Genomic DNA, 16,142 nt, shown 5'->3' on the forward strand with positions numbered 1-16,142 from the left:
TGGTAGTTTATGACTGCGTGCTTATCTTAAAGGAGATGACATTTGTTCGGCCTTGTAAGAAGGTGTCCGGTTTGTCCCTAATGTAAGGAATAAAGTGTCCGTTTCACCTGTCCTAGTCAACATCCTATTGGAAACCTCAACCAGAGCTGTAGACAAGGAGTGAACAACAGATAGTGCTCCGTGGAGTCCCAGCACTCTGGAGTTTCATGTAGTATTATTCAAGTCCCTGAATCTAAAAAAAAAAAAAAAAAAAAAAAAAAAGGTACGGAAAGAAATAAAGGGCACACTAATGGAAAAGAAGCAAGCGAAATCTCATTTGTGGACGTCATAATTTTAAAGGTAAACAAACCTTAAAATGCAAGGATACAAAATCAACAGACCAAAATCAAGGTTGGGTGGGCAAGTGGGTAAAGGTGCTTACTGCCCAAGCCTGACCACCTGCATTCAAGTTCTGTCTCGGGAGCCCATATGGTAAAAGGGTCAAACCAACAGCAGCAGGTTGTTTTCTGACCTTCATACACCCCCAATCCCAATAGACCATGGGTCATGTCCTCTCACACACACAAATGTAAAAAAGAAAAGAAAGAAAAAGGACACACTGTCATCCCAGCGTTCCTGTAGTTAAACAAGAGGATTTCCATGAGCTCAAAGCCAGCCTAAGCTACAGAGTGAACTCAGGCCAGAATGGACTACTGAAACACATAGTGAGACTGATCTTGTCTCAAAAATAAATGAATGAAACTTTGAAAGTCAGCAGCTTTTTTGATAACAAATAATGGACTTGCTGAGAATGAAATCGAGAAACCCACCCCATCCACAATAGCAAAAACAAATACATGAAAAAACACAACCCTGGTATTAGTTGCCTACTTGTGCTGGCTAGTTGTATGTCAGGAGGACAGTTATCTGACAGGTGGAATCCTCAACTGAGAAGTTGCCTCCATGAGTCAGCTGTAGGGTATTTTCTTAATTAGTGATGGATCAGGAGAGGGCCCAGCTCATGATGAATGGTGCCATCCCTGGGCTGGTGGTCCTGGGCTCTTTAAGAAAGCAGACTGAGCAAGTGATGAAGAGCAAGCCAGTAACTGGCACTCCTCCATGGTCTCTGCATCAGCACCTGCCTCCAGGTTCCTGCCTGTTTGAGTTCCTGATGTGACTTCCTTCAATAATGAAGTGTAGAATTGTAAGCAAAATAAACCCTTTCCTCCCCAACTTGTTTTGAGTCATGGTGTTTCCTCATAGCAAAAGGAATCCATACCAGAAATGGATTATTGCTGTTATAGACCTGACCATGTTATTTCAAGAAAGGTGGAAGAACTTTGGAACTTGGTGGGGGGAAAAAAAAAGCCACTCAATGTATAACGCTTTGGTGAGCTATTCTATAGGAGCTTGGAAGATAACAATGTCGAGGGCAATGCTGAAGGTGGAAGAGGCCTGGCTTGTGAAGTTTCAGAAAAGGTTTAAAGACTGTCAGGGGCCATGGTTCTAATTAGTTGAGGCTGAAGAATCAGCAGTGATTAGCAAGATACCAGAACTGTTAAAACTGAAATCTTTGCATCTGGGATACTAGATCCTGGCTGACTGGAGCTAAAAAATTAGCAGTGATTAAGGGACCCACAGGGGGGCTGGAGAGATGGCTCAGTGATTAAGAGCACTGACTGCTCTTCCAGAGGACTCCGGTTCAATTTTCAGCACCCGCGTGGCAACTAACAACTGTAACTCCAAATCTAATACTCACACAGACATGCTGGAATAATTCCTTTCTGCACTATAAAGGTTTGTCACTCAAATTGGCTTAATCAAATGCGGATTGGCAAGTAAGCCAATGAGGAAGTATAGGCAAGGCTACCAAACTAAGGATGATGAGATGATGGACGGGGAAGAGTGGAGGCAGAGAGTTGCCGGCAAATACAGAGAAGCAAGATGAGAATGCCGTACTGAGAAACGCTACCAAGCCACGTGGCAAAGCATAAGTAAGGTAATTTAAGTGTAAGAGTTAGCTGGTAACAAGCCTGAGCTATTAGCCGAGCATTTATAAGTAATATTAAGCCTCAGTGTAGTTATTTGAGAGTGGCTATGGGACAGAAAACATCCACTTACACAGACATACATGCAGCTAAAACACCAATGCACATAAAATGAAAATAAATTAAAAAGGAAATAAAAGACCAGCATGTTTAAGGGGAAGTCTTCAGGGAAGTATTTTTGAGAGCACAGAGAAGCTGTGTTCCAGAGGTGGCCAAGGTTGTACCTCAAAACCTGGCAGCTGGACTTCAGAGTGCAAGAGTCACCCAGGCGGTACTGGTTTTGAAGATATGAAGGAGTACTGGAGAGCAGTTGAGGCCAGACACTGGGAGAGGCCAAGAGAGGGCATCAGTGAAGACACAGCCTCAGTGGCAGTTAAGACCCAGAAGTGAGGGGTCATGAAGAGAAGTTGAGGCCTGACACCATAAAAAGAGCCTTTGAGAGGGTATTAGTGAAAGTACAGCTTAGATACAGCAGAAGGCCCCAGCATTTTGAAGATGCCAGGACCATGGGATGGTCACCAAGAACGCAGCAGCAGAAGAACAAGCTGTGTCTGCTACAGAGGGCAGAGCCAGAGAAGTGATCAAGCCCTTTGAAGGAGACCAGAAGATCATGAATGAACCCAACACTGGACATTGAGTCATTTGTACTGATTGGAGTTAGGTTTTACTTTGCTTAGATTGTGGCTGCGTTTTGTTTTTTTCCTTCTTGAAAGGTGTATTTAACTTGTTTTATAGGCGCCCACAGTTGTGAGACTAAATTTTTAAAGAGATTTCAGGTTTTAAAAGAGACTTTGAATTTTTAATGAGTTTGAATTTTAAAGTGTTTGAATTTGTAAAGACTGGGATTTTTTTTTTTTTTTTTTTTTTTTGGTTTTTTGAGACAGGGTTTCTCTGTGGTTTTGGAGCCTGTCCTGGAACTAGCTCTGTAGACCAGTCTGGTCTCGAACTCACAGAGATCCGCCTGCCTCTGCCTCCCGAGTGCTGGGATTAAAGGCGTGCGCCACCACCGCCCGGCTTGGGAAGTTTTTTTTTTTTTTATTAAAGTTTTATTTATTTATTATGTATACAGTATTCTGCCTGCATGTATCCCTGCAGGCCAGAAGAGGGCAACAAATCTCACTGCAGATGGTTGTGAGCCACCATGTGGTTGCTGGGAATTGAACTCAGGACCTATGGAAGAGCAGGCAGAGCTCTTAACCACTGAGCCATCTCTCCAGGCCCAAGACTGGGAATTTTTAAGTTTGTAAGCTATTTTATATTGTGGTGTTATTAATATGTGATCTTGAAGGTGAGCAAGAAAGGAAAGGTTAAGCCTAACAATGTTTCTGTGTCAAGTTGACAAGGAGTCAAGACACTACTGCTGTAATGTTGTTTTATCTAAGATGTTGTATTTCCCAATAATGAATCAGGAATTGGGTATGGGGGTGGGGGACCTGCTAGATCACAGATGCTGAGAAGCAACCAGATGGCCCTCCTTTTTGGCCAGAGACCAAGCAAAACCCATCCCAAACCAAAAAGGCCCCAAATCTCTAAATCCTCCCTACTCCCTCCTGTATGTCTCTATCTGTCTTCCTAGTTCTCCATACTCTCTTCAGCTAATTCTTGTCAACTAGTCAAGGTTAATTTTATTAATACAGTCTCAGAGTTTCACAGTGTGAATCAAATATCCTGTGACACTAGTAAAATTCTCTGACCCAACAATTGGCAGGAGGCAGATGTAGGAAAATCTCTACGAATTCAAGACTAACCTGGTCTCTGTAGGGGGTTCCAATCCAGCCAGAGCTACATAGTGAGTGAGCCCCTGATGTTTCTTTGTTTGTTTAAAAACAATGTAAGAGAGAGTTTATTTGGTTCATAATTCTCGGTTACACCTTATCAATGTGGGTTGAAGGTGGCAGGAAGATAAAACAGCTCATCACATTCCATTCAGTCAAGAAACAGCAAAGGCTTTTATACAGTTCAGAACCCTCTGTTTAGGGGATGGCACCACCCACAGTATGCTGATTATCCCCACCTCAACGTAATCAAGGTAGTCCCATACAACAAAACAAAGCAAAACAAAAACAAACAAAAAAGCCAATTGAAACTATATCACAGAAATTTGTGCACATCAAAGAAATAACTAAGGTCTAGAGAGATGATGGCTCAACATTAGGAGTATTGGCTGCTCTTCCAGAGGACCTGGGTTCAGTTCCCAGCAACCCAATGGCCGCTCAGAATCATCTATAACTCCTCCTGTTTCAGGCATCTAAGTCCTTAGAATTCATAGGTCTTTTAGTTAGGGTTACTATTACCTTGATGAAACACCATGGCCAAAAGCAATTTGGAAAGAATAGTGCTTATTTGCTTATACTTTCATATCAGGGCCCATCAAAGAAGGAATTCAGGGCAGGAACTTAAGCAGGGGAGGAACCTGGAGGCAGGAGCTGTTACAGAGGCCATGGAGGAATGCCCCTTACTAGCATGCTCCTCATGGCTTTTTTAGCCTGTATTTTTTTTTTTTTTTGTAAAACCTAGGTCCTCTAGTGTATATAGAGTTTTTTCATCAGGATTGCTGGCTCTCCAAATAATCACAGGAGAATTATTATGAATTATAAATGCTTGGTCGTTATCTTAGGCTTGTTACTAACTCTTACTACTTAAGTTAACCTGCATTTCTTACCTAGGCTCTCAACATGTGCCTCTTCCAGCACAGCATGTTTATTTTCTGCTTCCTCTGGGTCTGGCTGGGGTGGGGACTCTGCCCCTTTTCTTCCCAGGGTTCTCTCAGTCTAACTCTCCCATCTAGCCTCTTTCTACCTAGCTATGAGACAGGCTTTCTCGGTAGCTTTTGGTGCCTGCCCTGGAACTAGCTAGACCAGGCTGGCCTCGAACTCACAGAGATCCACCTGCCTCTGCCTCCCGAGTGCTGGGATTACTGGGATTAAAGGCGTGTGCCACCACCGCCCGGCTTTATTTTTTGTTTTTATTTATTTATTAAAGATTTCTGCCTCCTCCCCGCCACTGCCTCCCATTTCTGTCCCCCTCCCCCAACAAATCCCCCTTCCTTCCTCAGCCCAAAGAGCAATCAGGGTTCCCTGCCCCATGGGAAGTCCAAGGACCACCCACCTCCATTCAGGTCTAGTAAGGTGAGCATCCAAACTGTCTAGGCTCCCCCAAAGCCAGTACGTGCAGTAGGATCAAAAACCCATTGCCATTGTTCTTGAGTTCTCAGTAGTCCTCATTGTCCGCTATGTTCAGAGAGTCTGGTTTTATCCCAGGCTTTTTCAGACCCAGGCCAGCTGGCCTTAGTGGGTTCCCGATAGAACATCCCCATTGTCTCAGTGTGTGGGTGCACCCCTCGCGGTCCTGAGTTCCTTGCTCGTGCTCTCTCTCTATCTGCTCCTGATTTGGACCTTGAGATTTCAGTCTGGTGCTCCAATGTGGGTCTCTGTCTCCTTTCATCCAGCCAGTTAGCTCTTTACTAACCCAAAGAGAGCAAACCTTCTTCACAGTGTACAAAAGGATTATTCCACAGCACACCAGCCCAGGGATGGCACCACCAAAATGGGCTGGGCCCTCTCCTCATCAATCACTAGTTAAGAAAATGCCCTACAGGTCAGTCTACAGCTGGGTTTACTGGAAGCATTTTCTTAATTGAGGTTCCGGCCTCTCAGATTACTAGTTTATATGAAGTTGACATAAAACTAACCAACACAACAGGTTTATGCCATTTCATTCATCCCTGAAAACTTTTAATAATAAAATTTTAAGTATCGAGACTTTCTTTAAAAATGAGAGATTTGGGGGGGGCTGGAGAGATGGCTCAGTGGTTAAGGGCACCAGCTGCTCTTCCAGAGGTCCTGAGTTCAATTCCCAGCAACCATATGGTGGCTCACAACCATCTGTAATGAGATCTGGCGCCCCCTTCTGGCGTGTGTGCATACATGCAGGCAGAATGTTGTATACATAATAAATAAATAAATCTTTTAAAAAAAATGAGACAATCCTTTATTGCATAAGATTGTTTTGGTTATCCTGGGTTTTTTGTTTTTCCATATAAAGTTGATTATTGTCTTCTCCAGATCTGTGAAGAATTTTGATGGGATTTTGATGAGGATTGCATTGAATCTATAGATTGCTTTTGGTAGAATTGCCATTTTTACTATGTTGATCCTCCCAATCCAAGAGCAAGGGAGGTCCTTCCATTTTCTGGTGTCTTCTTCAGTTTCTTTCTTCAAAGACTTATAGTTCTTGTCAAATAGATCTTTCACTTCCTTGGTCAGAGTTACCCCAAGATAAAGGAGACAGAGACAGAGACCCACATGGGAGCACCGGACAGAAATCTCAAGGTCCAAATCAGGAGCAGAAGGAGACGGAGCACGAGCAAGGAACTCAGGACCACGAGGGGTGCACCCACACACTGAGACAATGGGGATGTTCTATCGGGAACTCACCAAGGCCAGCTGGCCTAGGTCTGAAAAAGCATGGGATAAATCCGGACTAGCTGAACATAGCGGACAATGAGGACTACTGAGAACTCAAGAACAATGGCAATGGGTTTTTGATCCTACTGCACGTATTGGCTTTGGGGGAGCCTAGACAGTTTGGATGCTCACCTTACTAGACCTGAATGGAGGTGGGTGGTCCTTGGACTTCCCACAGGGCAGGGAACCCTGATTGCTCTTTGGGCTGAGGAAGGAAGGGGGACTTGTTGGGGGAGGGGGGACGGAAATGGGAGGCAGTGGTGGGGAGGAGGCAGAAATCTTTAATAAATAAATAAATTTAAAAAAATGAGAGATTTGCCTAGAAACTGGTGCAAAATGGATTGAGTACCTTGGAAAGAGGAGGTGTATAATAAAACAAAAGCGATCATTGTAGCAAAGGATATAGGAAACAAAACATGAAATAGTGTGCAGATAGAGTTTTGACAGCCAGGTGGTGTTGGCACACGCCTTTAACCCCAGCACTCAGGAAGCAGAGGCAGGTGGACATCTAAATTCAAGTCTGAGGCCAGCGTGTTCTACAGAGCTAGTGCCAAGTCAGCTAGGACTACACAGTGAAACCCTGTCTCAAAAAAAAAAAAAAAGAGGAGAAGGAGGAGAAAGAAGACAAAGATGAAGAAGATGATGACGATGGAGGAGGAGGAAAAAGAAGGAGAAAGAGGAAGAAGGAGAGGAAGAAGAAAGAAGAATAGTCAGGAGAGATGGCTCCCTTACCAGGAAACAGACAGGAGAATCCCGTTATTAAGTTCCAGACCAGCATGGCTACATAGCAAGATCCTTTTTATTATTTTTATTTTTTGATTATCTTTTTGCCTCCCTAGTAAAAGCACAAACAATGGCATTAGTTCCTTAATGATTAGATGAAGATATTCCAAAACATGGAGAAAACTGAAGATTAAAATGTTCCCAAATTTTATGTGCTCAGTGGAGTCCCAAGGTGAATGTCAGTTGTATTCCTTTATTACTTCTCTACCTCATTTTTGAGACCAGCTCTTTCAGTTAACATGGAGCTCACAGATTTAGCTAGACTTGCTCGCTAAGAAACCCTGGGGGCCTAACTCTCTCTTCCTCCACAGCACAAAGATTACAATGTGTATCACCTTGCCAAGCTTTTTACATGGGTGCTAGCAACCTAAATGCAAATCCTCATGCTTGTGCAGCAAGCATTTTACTGACTGAGCCATCTTCCCAGCACCGGATTGCAAGTCGGGCTTTTTGGTTTGGGGTTTTTTGTTTGTTTGTTTTGTGTTTGTTTTTTGAGACAGGGTTTCTCCGTGTAACAACCCTGGCTGTCCTGGAACTTGCTTTGTAGACCAAACTGGCCTCAAACTTGCTGAGATCTGCCTGCCTCTGCCTTCCAAGTGCTGGAGTTAAAGGAGTGTGCCACCACTGCCTGGATATAATTCCAAGTTTTGAATCTGATAGGAGATATTGGTAGTGAAATGTAGAAGAGACGGTTTATTTTGTTTTATGAGAAGGACTCTGGTAAAATTAATTTTAGATCTTCCAAATGGCATTCAAGATTAAATATATTTGGCCTGTAAGAGTAGGTCTTGGAGCTGAGAAGTTAGCTCAGTGGTTAAGAGTACTTGTGCTCTTGCAGAGGTCTGAGCTTCGAGTCCAAGCACTCAAATAGTGACTCCCAGCCACCCATAACACCAGGTCCAATGGAAACAAAAGGCATGCACATGGTACACACATAAGCATGCAGGCAAAACATTCATATGCATGATATAAAAATAAATCTAAAAAACAGTTTAAAAAGAAGAGTGGGCTTTATTTTGTGTTAGGGGAGGGCAGCAGGTGGCTGCAGATGCCAGAATGGTTGCACCAGTCTGTGTTATTCTTTTTTAAAAAATGCTGCAAGATCCCCGCGGCAGTAGGCAGCAGAAATGCTGTAGGTCCTAAATGGTGGTAGCGGGCCATGTGGTGGCAGGCTGCTAGCGGGCCCTGGGAGCAGCCAGTCCCAGGCAGAAATGGCTGCCGGTCCCAGAGCGGCAGCCCTAGTGGTGGTGGCGGGTCATGTGGCAGCAGGCAGTGGGCCCCAGGCAGAGACAGCTGCTGGTCCCTGAGCAATGGCTGGTCCCAGGCAGGGAGACACATGGCCGTTGGGCAGAAGACAGACAGAAACATGGATAGACACAACATGCAGGGTGAGGTTGAATGTTTATTCAGGGGTTATGGAGGAGGAAGGGTGAAGGGGGGAACAGAGAGAGAGGGAGAGAGGGAGGGAGAGAGAGAGAGAGAGAGAGAGAGAGAGAAGAGAAAGAGACAGAAGGGGGAAGCAGAGAAGTGGGGAGAGAGGCAGAAGCGAAGCTGCCTCTCCGAGAGGAAAATGGAAAAGAGAAGGAGCTCAGGCCGGAAGCTGAAGATCAGCCTGCCTCAGCAGATGGGAGAGGGAGTGGGCGTGGCTTGTCCCTTAAAGGGACCAAAACCATAACATTCTGTGTGTGGAGTCTGGAGGTGAACTTTGGGTTCACTCTTCAGGAGTCATCCACTGTTTGGGGGGGCTAGGATCTCTCAACGAACCTGGAGCCAGTTAGGCTAGGCTGACTGTCCAGCAGGCCCCAGAGATCAGGAATCAACCTGTCTCTCTCTCCTTAGTACTTGAATTAAAAGAATTACAAAAATGTCTCCACACCCCAGGAGTTTGTTTTCATAGCTCTTGGGGATCAAACTCAGTTCCTCGTACTTTTGAGATGAACACCCAACAAAAACATTTCCCCAGCCGTGAACAGGCCTTAAGTGGTGATTCAGTTACTGCAGCAAAGTATGCAATAACAGTTGTGAAGCAGGAGTATGGTTAGGGAATTAAATGATGCCCAGAATTAAATGATGTACTAAGGATATAGAAGATTCCTGATGTTATTACCAAGGGAAAAATTTCATGTTATATATCGTCAAATACAAACAAGATTTGAGTAGCAATCTTGTATCTCATATATTGTTATAGCAACAGCAATAGGTATTGGGTTGTTTTCTTAGACATTTGCTATGTACAAAACTAATCTTTAATGAATGAAGATACATTTATATGAAATCTTAGGGAAAATGTAACTGGGCGTGGTAATACCTATGTTTTATCCCAGAATTCATGAGGCAGAGGCAAGCAGCTCTCTCTGAGTCCCATATCAGCCTCGTGTATCTGGTGAATTCTAGCATAGCTAAGATACATAGTGAGACTGCTATTCGTACCCTTTGCTTTCAGTGGAAGTCTCCAGAGTTTCTATGTCACTTTATATGACAAAGAAACTTGCTGTTAAAAATAATGAGATTTCAGTTCTCCTCAAAGTTTCAGTAACGTAGCAGGCATGTGATCATGGTAATTCATGAGATCACGAGACTACAAAAAGAAAAGTTACCTCATTTACAGACAAATAACAGATTTAAGGGCTATTCTGAAGAAGCGATACCTCTTCAATACTGTAATACGTCACCAATTCAAGAGTCAATTTTCTGTTCAAGAGATGACGGAGACTAAGTCCAGAAACTTGTGCTTGCTAGGCAACTCCAGCACCTTCCCAGCTCAAGAGTCAAAAGTTTTAGAGTTTCGTTGCTGTCTTATAGAAACCTTTCAATTCTTTCACATTTACATATCATAGAAGAGAATAAAGATAATCATTAAAGCCATAAAAATAGATTCCATAATGGGATTAATCAGCCAAGCATCAGCAGTTCTAAGTAATTGTTTTAAATCTGCACTAAAATTGATACACAGATCAGCAGTATTCTTGCACTCAGCAGGAAACCATCTAATTTTGACACAATCTCAATAAACCTGAACCACAAATCTGCTTCATTTGGTCTTTTGGTTTTCTTTATGTTGTATCTTAAAAATCAACTAGAGCATTCCAAGTCCAAGTAGAAGTTAAACAAAAAGTTTCTTTTATCATCTTGTAAGATGTGTGACTGATATTTTGATTCTTTTTTTTTTTTTTGGTTTTTCAGGACAGGGTTTCTCTGTGTAGCTTTGAAGCCTGTCCTGGAACTAGCTCTTGCAGACCAGGCTGGCCTCGAACTCATAGAGATCCACCCGCCTCTGCCTCCCAAGTGCTGAGATTAAAGGTGTGAGCCACCACCGCCAGAAGGGGTCCTTGGGTCCCCTGGAACTGGAATTTCAGGAGGTCTTTAGCCATTACATGGGTGCTGGGTCCTAAACAAGTTCTCTGTAAAAACAAATGTTCTCAACTCTAGAGCCATCTCTCCAATACCAATATTCTGATTTGTGTGTGTGTGTGTGTGTGTTGTTTTGTTTTTTGTTTTTTGAGACAGGGTTTCCCTGTGTAGGTTTGACTGTCCTGGGAATCACAGTGTAGAGTGTGTTGACCTCGAACTCATAAAGATCCACCTGCCTATGCCTCCTGAGAGCTGGGGCTAGAGGTGTGTAGCACCACTGCCCCGTGGATATTCTGATTCTTAGCCTTGTATTTTACATAGTCCTTGAACTCCAGTCCTTCGTCTTGTGTCGAGGTAATCACACTCTGGTCAGAGGAGAATGTGCTTTCAGAGGCTTCTAGACAATCGAAATCCAAATTCTTCCAACCATAGGGAAACCTCCATCCTCCATCCTTTGGGGCTTCCAATGGTGGTGCCCACTAGGACCTGGGACAAGCATCTAGGTGAACACTGGGTCCTTCTCTTAGTACTTAAGTGCCTGTTGTGACTCATCACGAGGAGATTCAGGGAATTCTACCTGGGAAGGCCCCTAATTGTGTATTTATTATATTCATTTTATTTATTTAATTTTATGTTTGTGCTACAACACGTGTATGGAGGGCAGAGGACAACTTGTGGGAGTCAGTTTTCTCCTTTTACCTTGTGGGTTCTAGTGATTGAATTTAGAATGTCAGGCTCAGAACAAGTGCCTTTACCCACTGAGCTATCTCCCTAGCATGGTGTATTTTTTTTTTTTAATTCCCTTGCTTGCTTTGGCAGCACATATACTAAAACTGGAACGATACAGAAATTAGCATGGCCCCTGTTCAAGTATGACAAGAGAACATACGTTAAAAAAAAAATCTCGCTAGCGTGACTGTGCCAGTTTACTCCAGGGAGCAGCCTTCCGAAGACCCAAGCTGCCCCATTGGAGCCAGGCCCCTTTAAGGCCTTTCCTCATCTCGGAGGCGGAACCGGAAGCGCGAGGACGCGGTGCCCGTCATGGTGGCCGCCTGGCCCGCGGGTCGGGCTTCCCCAGCGGCGGGGCCTCCGGGCCTCCTTCGCACTCTGTGGCTCGTGACGGTCGCCGCGGGACACTGGGGGGCTGCTGCCTCCGGCGCCGTCGGGAGCGAGGAGACGCCCAAGTGTGAGGACCTCAGAGTGGGACAATATCCTCCGGAGAGCCGCCCTTGTCAGGCGCTCAGTAGGACCCGGGGCTGTGGGATGGGGACCGTGGCCTCGGCTGTGGCCCTAGGGACAATGGACCCCAGGAGGGTAAGCGGGCTGTGGAGACCGAGGGCTGAGCCCTGCGTACCTTCCTGGCCCGACCAGTGGCTGGCACTTCCCTTTCTGATGGGCTGTGTTTTTACCGGTGCGCTCGCTTATTCAAACGCACATCCCTGCTTTGTCCCAGGAACTGGAATTGCAAAAATTGATAGACGCCTCCCTCAAAGTTCGCAGGTGTCAAGGAAGACAAATAGTACGAGGGAGCCAGTGCATGTTTCTCGTTTGACGTTAACGTTACATGTATCACCTCCAGCCATCCCCAGATGGACTGCCAGGCAATTGTGATCTTAGACCAATTATCATTTTATGTTTTAAAATAAGAGATCCCCTTAGATGTTTTAAAATGTAATATTTATATTAATATTTTGTGAGAATCTCATCCAATGGAATTTGACTATAGTCACAGCGACTTTTCGACCTCTAACTCCTTTCAGATCCGCTTCAACTGTCCCACTCCCTCTTAACGCTTCCCAAAACCCCTAGGGAGCCAAATCCCTGTTGCTCAGCTCCTCAGAGGTGTGGGCTATCCACTGAAGCATGCATGATTGACCACGCTCTTAAAACTATGACTGTCTAACTGAGAAGCCATCCACTGGCAATAGTTCCTCAGTTAGGGATGGGGGCTCTTGAATGAGCAAATTATTTATGCCTATTTTCTTATGAGTAAAACATGCTGGGGGGCTGGAGAGATGGCTCAGTGGTTAAGAGCATTGCCTGCTCTTCCAAAGGTCCTGAGTTCAATTCCCGGCAACCACATGGTGGCTCACAACCATCTGTAATGAGGTCTGGTGCCCTCTTCTGGCCTGCAAACATACATACAGACAGAATATTGTATACATAATAAACATTCAAAAAATATTAAAAAAAAAAAAACATGCTGGTATCAGGGACACTCGACTTAAGGGCATTTGTATTAATTAGCACAGCACTTGTGCTGTTATTTACAAATGACAAATCTGAATTAGGATTAGGTAACTTGTCTTATTACAACAGAATTGAAATAGAGGAACAAGGTGAAATGTGTGTTATACTCAAGTCACTGTGTTTGAGCAAAACTGAGTACTGACACAATGCCTCAAACATTTGTCTACAGATGCTCAAACCTGCAGAAGCAAGAAAGGCTAGGAAAAATGTTAACATTCCGAAAATTTTATAACGTCTGTATGCGAATTGAGGAGAGGCATCTATTAGACTTTCACAGGCTACATCAGAATTTGCTAATCCCAACAAGCACGGAGTTTCTGACATACTGAGTTTAGCCTTGTCTTAGGAAAAACACGAGTGTCCTAAGAAGTGACTGAGATGTAGAACTCTGCACACTGTCTTCATGACCTAACTAAAGACGGAATTTCCAGGAGTGACTTAGAAGCCCTAAGAAAGGATTGAGCCCTGACTAGAGACATCTTGTATGTACCACACCGACTCCACTGGAGTGTGAATCGTAACATCTTTAGACATTAAAACTTGAAAACATGCTCACTGGTTTCGCACCTAGGAGAAGGGTTGTCAGAAACTTAAAATCCTACTGAAGTCACTGACCATGCGAAAAACAGCCACCTTCCTGCAGTCAGATGTAAGTGTCCCAGGCTTGGAATCAGGATACCTGGTTTGGCTGCCTGTCTTCTACATGGCTGGATAAGCCACTCCAAGTTTGACCCTCATCTGTGCCTTTGTGGCTTAGGAATAACAAATGGTGTCTCCCTTGCCTCTTTGTGTTACATGAAATTAAGTGTGAATTGGTTGAATCCAGAGCTCTGGAAACTGATTTGCTTTTAAACTTAAAATAATTTTGTCAAGGTTTTTATTTATTTTAGTTTTTTCGAGACAGGGTTTCCCTGTGTATCCCTGGCTATCCTGGAACTCAGATCTACCTGCTTCTGCCTTTCTTAGCGCTGGGATTAAAGACATGAGCCCACACCGCTGGGCGAGATTTTTAATTTGATTGTTTATTCCCTAATTGTTGTTCTCTGAAGATGGCATCGTCTGCTAGAACTTTTGGTAGAAATTTATTTTATACAACTTTTCTATAATAATTTAATTTTCAACTATTATCTAAGTAACATTAAAAGTATATTTAGGTTTGTTTTGTTTTGTTTTGAAACAGGGTCTCTCTCTGCTTAGCCCTGGCTGTCCTGGAACTCACTCTGTAAACCAGGCTGACCTTGACCTCGCAGAGATCCACAAATCTTTGCCTCCCAAATGCTGGGATTAAAGGAATGCATCCCCACACCAGGTTTAAAAGTGTTTTTGTATTTGAATTTGTTGACTAATGCAACAAAGTCTCTCTTTTCATGTGAATCACTAGGAGTTATAAGACATTTAAAACACTATTTTATGCTAGAAATGTAATTCAAATTTCCTTAACTTTTTAAACATATATTTGTAAAGAACCAAAAATAAACGATGCTACGCAAGAACCAGTTAACTGTACAAACTACACAGCTCATGGTAAGATTTCCAGAATCGTTTCTTTAAAATATTTTATAAGATTTTACCTACTTCAAAGAATAATGCATAAACTCTAAGGGTAATTATTAAATATGTTTTATGTTGTGTTAGACATGATTGTTCAGTTTTCAGAACAATTTAGATTTGGAAACTGTTTAAAAATTGTAAATATTCAACTAATTGATTAGTTAATTTACTAATTAATTTTGGTGCTTGGGATTGAACCTAGGGATTCTTGCATGCTCTTCCAGAGTTATAGCCAGTCTTACTTTTTAAGTTAAAAAGCAATTTTTCTTAATTTATAAGATGGGGTGTTTTCTATTATTTAATATTTATTTAAAACTTTAGAATTGCTTATTTAGCTCATGTCTTTAAATTTTTATTTAAGTTTATTTTTACTTGATTGAAACATAGCTATTGAACATAATGTATGATGAAATGTTTTGGGGTATGTGTATAATAGTTAAATCACAATAAGCATATCTTTCTCTTTAAATAGCTTTAGTTTTTTACTTCCCAAGCTTTGTTACAGAAATCTAAATATAGTTCTTTAGTCAGGGTTTTTTTTTGTTGTTTTGTTTCCATTTCTTTTTAAGACAAGGTCTCACTGTGTAAGCCTTAGATTCATAGAAATCTTCCCGCCTCTGCCTCCCCAGCGCTGGGATTAAAGGTGTGTCCTACCCTACTGTCTTAGTCACTGCTCTATTGCTGCAAAGAGACACGATGACCAAGGCGACCCTTACTGGGGGCTTCCTTGTGGTTTTACAGGTTTTGTCCATTATCAGGGCAAGGACATGGCAGCGGAGATGGCACTGGAGCCATAGCAGAGAGCTCCATCCAGATCCACAGGCAGAGAGCATATCTAATCCTTCTCAGATAGTGCCACTCCCTGATTAGGAAGCATTCAAATATATGAGCCTATGGGGTGGGGTATTTTTATTCGAAGTACTACAGGTGCCCAGCTACTTAGGGCTTTTATATGTTCCATTTTCTTATTTAAAAATTCTGAAAAATTTTATGTGTATGTGTCTGAGTAGATGCATATGTACTATGTACATGCAGGAGGCTGTGGAAGTCAAAAGAGAGGATTGGATCCCCTGGAACTGGAGTTACCAATGGGTGTAGGTGCTGGGATTATGCAATACACGTGTGCTGAGGTCAGGAGACCCTGCCCTAGTCAGTTCTCGCCTTTTACCCTGTTCCCAGGTGTCAAGCCAAGGTGATGGCAGCAACTGTGCTTACTCACTGAGCCATCTGCCCACCCTTGGATGTGTGGGTTTGGTTTTGGATTTTCAAGGTAGGGCTTCTCTGTGTCGGAGCCCTAGCTGTTCTGGAATTAGCTCTTGTAGACCAGGCTGGCCTCGAACTCACAGAGATCCGCCTTCCTCTGCCTCCCAAGTGCTGGGATTAAAGGTATGCACTACCACTGTCTGGCTGATCATGGCAACTCTTATAAAGGAACCATTTAATTGGGAGTGTGCTTATAGTTTCAGAGGTTTAGTTCATTATCGTCATGACTGGGAGCATGGCGACACACAGGCAGACATGGTGCTGGAGAAAGGCTGAGACTTCTACATTGTGATCAGCAGCAGCAAAAGAGAAGTAGACCTAGGGAATTTTGAAACCTCACAGCCTACCCCAGCATTCTTGGAGGCAGAGGTAGGTGGATCTTTGCGTTTGAGCCCAGCCTGGTCCACAGAGCAAATTCTAAGACAGCCAGGGCTACACAGAGAAACCCTAT

At 43.4% G+C, this 16,142-nt stretch overlaps 1 protein-coding gene and 1 pseudogene across 1 annotated transcript in view; both read left to right on the forward strand.

Moving 5' to 3' along the window:
* The first annotated feature begins 11,434 nt into the window (after positions 1-11,434).
* LOC121449010 lies at positions 11,435-11,534 on the forward strand (annotated as a pseudogene).
* A 107-nt stretch (positions 11,535-11,641) lies between these two features.
* Positions 11,642-16,142, forward strand: part of Tm2d1 (TM2 domain containing 1) — a 33,921-nt gene continuing 29,420 nt past the window's right edge. The window contains exons 1-2 of the mRNA XM_041653159.1: positions 11,642-11,835; positions 14,328-14,401. Of these exons, the coding sequence (XP_041509093.1) occupies positions 11,669-11,835; positions 14,328-14,401 (241 nt within the window). The 5' untranslated portion in view covers positions 11,642-11,668. The remainder of the gene's footprint in view (positions 11,836-14,327; positions 14,402-16,142) is intronic.

Source organism: Microtus oregoni, unplaced genomic scaffold (assembly GCF_018167655.1).
Source record: "Microtus oregoni isolate MIOR12 unplaced genomic scaffold, Mior012 000005F_ref0000423, whole genome shotgun sequence".
NCBI lineage: Eukaryota > Metazoa > Chordata > Mammalia > Rodentia > Cricetidae > Microtus > Microtus oregoni.